General features: G+C 49.2%; 2 protein-coding genes across 2 annotated transcripts; both read right to left on the bottom strand.

Moving 5' to 3' along the window:
* Window positions 1-2,809: 2,809 nt before the first annotated feature.
* ASPWEDRAFT_55195 (uncharacterized protein) lies at window positions 2,810-4,615 on the bottom strand (the record flags this gene model as incomplete). The annotated part of the gene is made up of 3 exons (XM_040838166.1): window positions 2,810-3,039; window positions 3,111-4,409; window positions 4,549-4,615. The coding sequence occupies 3 exons, from the start codon at window positions 4,613-4,615 to the stop codon at window positions 2,810-2,812; spliced, it is 1,596 nt and encodes a 531-aa protein (XP_040684345.1).
* An 865-nt stretch (window positions 4,616-5,480) lies between these two features.
* On the bottom strand, window positions 5,481-7,982 carry ASPWEDRAFT_120349 (putative differentiation regulator (Nrd1); the record flags this gene model as incomplete). The annotated part of the gene is made up of 1 exon (XM_040828982.1): window positions 5,481-7,982. One exon carries the CDS (start codon window positions 7,980-7,982, stop codon window positions 5,481-5,483), a length of 2,502 nt encoding a protein of 833 aa, XP_040684344.1.
* Between the last annotated feature and the right edge of the window lie 233 nt (window positions 7,983-8,215).

Genomic DNA, 8,215 nt, shown 5'->3' with positions numbered 1-8,215 from the left:
GTTTGGACGATCTTTGAATGGATGACACATCATGACAGGCGTGCTGCGACATTGCCTGTGATCGACTGTCTTGGGTTTCTTTTCTTCTGTGTGGTTTATTAGTTGTTACAGAGCATGTACATCCAGTCCCAGCCTTGTTGATAACGACCAATAGTGGGCACCGATCGGCCCCAAGTATCCAGGTTTTCCCTGACGTCCTGGAAGGATTTGGAATCCACACACACACACACACAGACGGATGAATCTTGAGAAGGGGGGCCAAATAATGGCTTGTACGGGAGTAGGACTATTCTGGCATCGATCGACGAACGACAGTGAGAGACAACGCACCGGGAAAAAAAGAAGAAAAAAGAAAAAAACGGGGAAGAAAATGAAGGCTATCCACCGCGGCGGGGGGCATTCCGGATCGAATCCTTCGTGTCGTTTGAACAAAACAGAGTCTCAGATGGCCTCGGACGCGACGATGCAAGCAGTAGACTATGCACCAGCGGCCCTCCTTGCGGATCTTCTTCACGTTCGGCCGCTATATGGCGTAGTGGCGTTTAAAACGCTACGCAAGCTGTCTTTGAGGAATGACACCGCTATTCACCAGTGCAGATGGAGTCGTCGAATCTACAACCGCTGCATGTCTGGCTGTCTGCAGCACCAGCAAATCCCGAATGTACGTAAGTACATATGATATGAGATGGAAGGACAAAGACCAATTGAGTTGGAGGTTTCGGACGATCTCGGTGGGTTGAAGGATTCTCATCTTCTCCATCATAACCATCCCCCGTCCGTGCGATGGGTGGAGGATTTCAAACCATTCGAATCAGGGGGTCCAGACTCTTGTTTCTCTCTTCTTTTTGCTGTTTCCAGTTAAACGTGGGTCAGCGAGAGAAATAATAATAATAATAATAATAATAGCAGGCAATATGATGATGAATCATGCATATTGGATAATATTGTGACTTGATGGAGGAAATTGCCGTTTGGGCTGGACAGCAAAGTTACTCCGAGATGCAACTTATCAGTGGATCCGCACTATGGAGGTGCCAGGAAATAGTAGCCCTTCCAATAGACGGCGCGAGACGAGGGCTAGTTAGGCAGTCCAGCATGTTTCCTTTTTGCGATTTGTCTGTTTGTGTTGCAATGGTGCTGTTCTTCACCCCCGACCGTTTCGATCGGCTTTTTCAGACGCTGAGCACAGAGCAGCAGCTAGCCTAATGTCTGAGATTGGATTCTGCTGTCACTTGTCGGATGTTTCGCCGAGATAGATTATCTACTTTATTCTCCTCTACATCATAACAATATAATAATATCATAATATAATTCTTAATAATTGTGATAATTATAATAAATCCCCTGGCACAATCGTATTATCGGTAATACAAATCATTCTGGGCACTGTTACTCTAGATTGGCGACTAATGCTCGACTATCACACCTCACCCAGACTGTCGGGTCCATTAGTGAGAAAAAAAAATGTGCATCTGAGCAGATTTTCTTTTTCACCCAGTTTCGTTCACACCTCTTTATTGCCGCAGGAGGTTGAGGTATCACCGAGAATGGTCCGATATTAGAATTATTATTTATGGTTATACTATCTATGCCATAGATTGAGGTACTATGTGGAAATAAATCCTTTGTTTCATTTCGATTTCCACCCTTCCACCGGGCATCTCCGTAGACCGAGACTAAACTGTACTTTAGTTGATAGTTGAACCAAACTTTGAAGAGGTCATTCGTTCATGTTGATTTTTATTTTATTCTATTTTATTTGTTTTATTCCTTCTACTTACGACATTCTGCATATTGTGGAGACGTATGGAGTTGTACTTTTTTGCGTGGGGGTTGGGAATTGCGATGATGCGATATTGTCATGTGATTGGTATTGTTTGCTACTGTGTATGACTTTGATCGATGCGGAAGGTAAATATGAATGCCGAGACGATGTGATATGACATGAGATAATTGATTATCAATTTGTCAGATTATCATATTGATATTGATATTGATTGAGTAGGACAGAGCAAGGCCGAAGAACGTGACGAGGAGGAATGTTGATGTATTATTGTATTGGTATGTATCATACTATGTATTACATATAACATACAGCATACAACAATACACCATACCTACATTTACATCTGTCATGTATAACCAACTCATCAATAGACAATATAATATAATAGTATAGATGAGATAAAAAAAAAATTACAAACCAGAAACAGGCAACCGAGTTCTAATCATCTTCACATTTCTTCAGGTCAACTGACAGTCAATCATCGAGCCATCTGCAACGCCCTCCAAGGCTCAAATCTCACCGAAGGATCCTCATCCCTTCCTAGTCGCAATTCCAGATTCGAATCGTCTGTCTTGGAGTGCTGTATGTGTCTCTTTCTGTCTTGTATCTGCTTCTTCTTATTTGCTTCTTGTGCTGTCCAGTCATCTTGTCATGTTTATTCAAAACCCCGCACTTCTGACGTGGGATTTTTTTTTGCTTTTCTTTTTCCGCCTCTGCCCTCGTCTTTTTCTTTTTCTTTTCTTTTTTCGAGAATGTGTCTAGTGTTTACCATGTACCTACGTACGACGAGGACGGCTAGTATGTACTACCATTGAAGAGAATGGTTGGCTGCGGATGATTTGTTCTCGATGATCCTTCTGAGTTGTTTGTTTTATCGTAGTCGAGTCACCGGATCGTTTCCCTTCAACGATAGGATAGGATAGGATAGTCTGCACACTTTGCTGCTGCAGAATTGAAGGATGCAGCCACCCGGGTCAGTTCAATTAGGTAGTTGGGCTAGTTAGTTAACTGACTAGCTACTCTTCACCATCCTCCCTCCTCATCCGAATCCACGTGCATGTCAAGCCCGTTTCTAAATCTAAACCGTCTTGCACCGTTGTCTTCACTAGCTGAGTCTGCAAAGTCGAATTCTTCGTCGTCTGATGCGCCGTGACGTCGATATTTGCTGTAGATTGCCGACGGGTCGTCATCTTCGTCTGACCATGATAATTCCTCGTCTGGATAGTCATTTGCGGGATTATTTTCGGCTGTTTCTCCCCGATCGTCGCCGTTAGCATATATTCCTTCCAAGTTTTATTTTTCTTATTCATGGTTGGCGGCTTACCGTTCGAGTCTGCATCTTCACTATCCCATTCTTCTTCATCGTCGTCTTCTGCAAAATTCTCCCAATACTCCTCATCCTCGGGTGTGATGACTATCACTCCTATGTCTTGCCGACTGGCATCAATTCCATGCTGCCGAAGCCAACCGGCTTGGTCGCGCTCCAGCTCGACAAGTGGGTTCGTAAGCTGTCCATTCTCCAGTGGTCGGCGAATGTATGTATCGTAGACATACTCCCCATCGCTTTCGTCCGCTTCAGCCTCTGCTGCTCCTGATGGTGGAGTGGGTTTCCCAGACGCTTCTGCAGCCGGTCGAGGTTTATTCGGCTGACGGGGTTGGAATTTCAGAGCAGGCTTTGGCAGCGCATGTCGGGACGGAGAAGGTTGCTGTTGCTGTGACTTGTCTGGCAATGCCTCCATGCGATGATCATCATCCCCATCCAACTCCAGAGCAATGTGCTCAAACTCGCGAGCGAGCCGTTCCGACTCATCGTCCCAGCTACTCTGGTGCTGAGTTTGGGCCTCCTTGTCCAAGACATGTGAAATGTGCTGTTTGGCAGCAGATATGGCCGTCTTACGCTCCTCCCGCCACCGCTTCTCTGCCTGATTCACCACTGGCCGTTTCCTAGGACGAGCCGGCGCTTCTTCAGAGCCCACCGAGCCATCCAGGGATGCCACACTCAAGCTGCTCCCATCGTCCGCCTTCCTGGCCAAGTCCGCCACCATCGACGCCTGTCTCGAGTGCGGCTTGCGCCGGAGTTGCTCAACTAGAACCGCCACCCCGTCTCCTCGCCGTTTCTGCACTCCACTTCCTGTACTCCTGTGTAGACTCCCACCACCCACTGGTGTGCTGGATCGCGAGATTTGAAACTTACGCACAGACAAAGGACCCGGTGACGAAGCCGGACTACCTCTCCCACTGGAAGCGGCTGAGATCACGCCGCTCCCAGGCCTTGGCGATGCAGGCGAAGAATGCAATGCTCTCTTCAGCTTTTCTTCATTCTCTCTCCGCGCCGCTGCTAATCGCTTCTCGTCACGAAACTCGGCCCCGGGAGACGTAGCCCTCACCATGGGAACCCTGCCCCCTGTGCTGGCGCTGCGCGCATGCGCTGCTGATGGGGAAAGCAAGCTGCTCACCGACCTGGGGCTGCGAAGGTGTCGCTTCGCAGCTAGCCCGGCTGCTGCCGATGGGGTCGGACTGGACGATTCGCTGCTACGCCCATCGCCTCCAACCTTGACCTGGACTCTTTGAAACACAAAGTCTGTGAACCGACGTTTTGTCTGGTGCAGTTCAGACTGGATATCTATGATAAAATATTAGTTATAATTGAAAAGGAACATGAACATGTAGCGGTTTGGTGGGTCTATCCAAATTCCAAAACCCGGGGGGTGACTAAACAGGTTCTGGCGGGCGTGCAAAAGAACAAGGGGAGTTTTTCTTACATAGAGTATCCACGGGCTCCTCCTCTCGACGACGCTTGATGTTGATCTGCTCTGGAGGCAAAGACATTTTGAATAAAGTATAGACACAGAGTTGAACTGTCTGAGATTTTGATGCGTGTGGGGTGTTAAAATGTTGGATACCTCGAGATGTCGACGTTGTTTCTTAGGCGCCATGAAGACTGCCCAAAACGGACTAGGGCGAACCATATAGTGTCACGTGACAAAAAAGTGACTGACAACACAATCTTGGATATCTTCAATATCTACGGAATACAGAGTCAAATTGGAATATTGAACATTTCATATCTTTGTTTTATTGTGCTTTTCAATGGCTCAAATCGCCTTTCCCATCATGACCCGATTATCTCTGCAGCTATATAGACCCTCCGTCGTCATCCAAGATGCAAAAAAGGAGCAGTATGCCCCGAATTAAATCCATCGAAATGGCATCACAAATGCAAGTAAACAAAACGAATAGGACATCGAAGAACAGACCAGAGCCAACCAATCTAGGGTATAGCCAACATCTCACTCTCCCTCATAGCCAACTGGAAATGCCAGGCTGTAAACAGCCAACAGGAAAACAAAACTCATACCCAGCTAGCAATACAATGTGATGATAGAAGAAAAGGTATTAAAAGGCAGTAAGACCCGTTGGCTGAGAACGGAAGTTTGGACAGAAAAATTAATAAAAAAGATGAGGAAAGTTGAAAAAAAAAATCAAGAATTAACCAAACCAGTACAAGAAAGAAAATGTTGAATGATGACAAAAGATGAAAGATAAAAGTTATAAGAAAAGAAAAGAGAAGGGGAGAAAAAAAAAAGAAGAAAAAAGTATCGAAAAATAAAAAATAATAAAAAATAATAAAAAATGCACCCTGGGACTGACTGCACAAGGAGACTCTTCTGAGTAGATTATTATGATTATTTCATTATTTTGCTCCGATCTCCTCTTCTGCCCATCCGGGAAGAGAGTTTTCGTTCTGAATAGCTAGTCCAAAGCCGGAGTGGTTGAGTCCTCCGAGGGCTGAGGTGAAGCTAGAGAAGCTGCCTTGAGGCTGGTGTGCCATACCTGAACGACCGTGACCGGGCTGGGAGACAGGACCAAATGGCTCCTGTGAGAAAGAGGGCAAGCTGACCGCCCGCGAGTGCTGAGCACGTGGAACGTTCAAGCTGCTGGTGCTGGCGGTAGCGTGGTGACCTGGCCCGGAGCCGTTGACATTTAGGAAGCCATTCGTTGATGGCTTGTGCTGATGCAACGGCGGCTCGATGCTGCCATTGGTGAGGTCGCTGGGACTAGTACCGTTGTACAGAGGCTGCTGCTGGTGCTGGGGCTGCGAATGTTGCTGCAGAGCAGCCAGGGCAATAGGATCGTTCAGGTGGTTCTCCTGTTCCTGGGTCTGCTGAGCGGACATTTGGTTCAGGTACATGGTCAAGGGGTTGTTGGCTCCCACATTCAACACGCCGGATGGAGAAGAGACGTTCTGCAGTGGGTGTCGGCTTTGTTGTCCGTTTTGGGACCCGGTCGATCCAGGAGCAGGTGAAAGAGCGGGACGAGTCGGGCTGGGCTGAGAACCGGACTGACTTAGACTCGGCTGGAAGCCATTGAGTGCAGATGGTGACTGCTGCTCATCCAGCCCGGCACCGTTGCGGTTTTGCTGGGAGTTGTTGCCCCCTTGGCGAGGGGGGTTTCCGCAACGATCCTTGCCAAAGTTGATCTTGAATCGTCGATATTCCTCGCGGTTTCGCATGCCCTCAATGGCCTTGATGGCATTGGCGATGTTTGTAAAGTTGACAAAAGCACAGCTCTTCTCGCGTAATGTGTTCACAAGCTCAATCTCACCATACTCGGAAAAGTCCTGTCGCAGGCGATCCTCGGGCCAGGTTTCATCCAAGTTGCCGACGTAGACGTTCCGGGAAGCACCACCGCTCACTGCCAGTGCAATGGCAGGAGGAAGAGGACCGGAGTGCTTACCCCAGCCGATCTTCAACCGACGGTTATGGATCATGAGACCCTGGAGGTTACTCAGGGCATAAAAGGAGGCTGCTGATGTGGGATCAATAAATGTGACGAAGCAAATGTGCTTGTCGGGTATATAGCGAATGTGGTGCAGTAGACCGCCACGGACAACATTACAGATTTCCTCGATGGTGGTTTCGGGGTGGATGTTTCCAAGATAAATCGTCCGGTTGCCCAGGTTGTTGACGCCCCCGGCGGTGGTGGCCACGGCCGCAGCGGCGACGGACTGCTGGGCCAAGGCATTAGTGATCAGATCCCGGTCGGCAGAGTTGAGGATGTGCGCATATCCCGGCGCAATCCCCAAAAACTGAGCCGCATTCTGTTGCTGAGTCTTGGAAACATACGCGCACCGGTCCTTGCCGTAGAAAACGCGCTTGGGAGCCTGCCACTTGGCCTCCTGGGGGAGTTGTGTGACAGCCTTCATCGCGTTGCTGATGGACAGGTAGTGCACGAAACCAATTGCCTTCTCCTTCACAATCTTCACCGTGTCAATCGGGCCGAATCTTCCCAGCTCTTCGCGTAGTTCATCCTCCATCATTTCCTCGGGCAGATTTCCTAGGTAAACGTTCCGTGACGCGCCCGACTGCTGCACTGCAAGAGCCACGGATGTAGGAACTTGAGATGGCTTACCCCATCCTACCTTGATGTCGTTTCCCTTGATAGCTAGCTTCTTCAGAATGGCGTCCGAGTGGAAATGAGTGGCAGAGTTGCTATCCAAAAAGGAGATGAAGGCACAGTTCTTATCGGGCAGCAGACGGACCGACTCGATCTGACCGCTCCGTACGTGGTTGAGGATCTCTTCCGCTGACGTTTCCGCCGGGATGTTACCCAGGTACACGGTACGGCTTGTGCCTGACAGGAGACCAGGGGTCACGGAGGCAGCGGGACTTCCGAACGCCGCATTACCCAGGCCTCCCAAACCACCAATGGGAGATTGTGGACCGCCCATCATCTGAGAGTTTCCCATTCCATCCGCCATCATTCCCGAGTACAGACCGGCATTCTGCGGAGCTTGGGTGGGACTACCCAGCTGGTTCTGAGTGTTCTGGGCATGTGCGGAGCCATTGGCCTGCGAGAAACCACCGTAGTTTGTGAATTGGGGCGAGGTAAAGGCAGAGGGGGTTCCGGGCTGGAAGGGGCTGCCAAGGAGCAGCTGGGAGGGGAGGAGGGGGGTGAAGTTCATATCGAAGGCAGTTCCGGAGGTGGCCATATCGGCGGTGTTTGGGGCGGGAGTGGTGGTATTGATGGCAGGGATATTAGCACGACGAGCGTTCCGATCCGTATAGCCTTGGAGGGAGAGGTTCGAATTGTACGCCCCGTGGGAAAACCCCGTGTTGTCCGCGTTCAAGTGGGAGAATTTGGAAGGGATCGGATGAGAACTATTCGGGAGACTCGACGCATCCGAGGTTTGCATGGCGATGAGGGAGCAGAAGCAGGACACAATTGTCCCCTAGTAAGACAGAGGGAACCACTGTCTATGCGGAGAGAATTGCTATCGCACGGGGAGAAAGGTGAGAAAGGGAAAAAAACGAAGCAATCCACACCGTAGGAATGGTCAGGAGAGCAAGGACCCCGAAAAAAAACCCCGGGCCGAGGATCCCCCTAAAAAAAGAAAGGAAGAGGGAGAAGAACAACAAAGAGAAATAA

Source organism: Aspergillus wentii (assembly GCF_001890725.1).
Source record: "Aspergillus wentii DTO 134E9 unplaced genomic scaffold ASPWEscaffold_9, whole genome shotgun sequence".
In the NCBI taxonomy this organism is placed as follows: Eukaryota; Fungi; Ascomycota; class Eurotiomycetes; order Eurotiales; family Aspergillaceae; genus Aspergillus; species Aspergillus wentii.
Note: the sequence above shows the minus strand (reverse complement) of the source record. Positions and strands in the feature narration are given on the sequence as shown.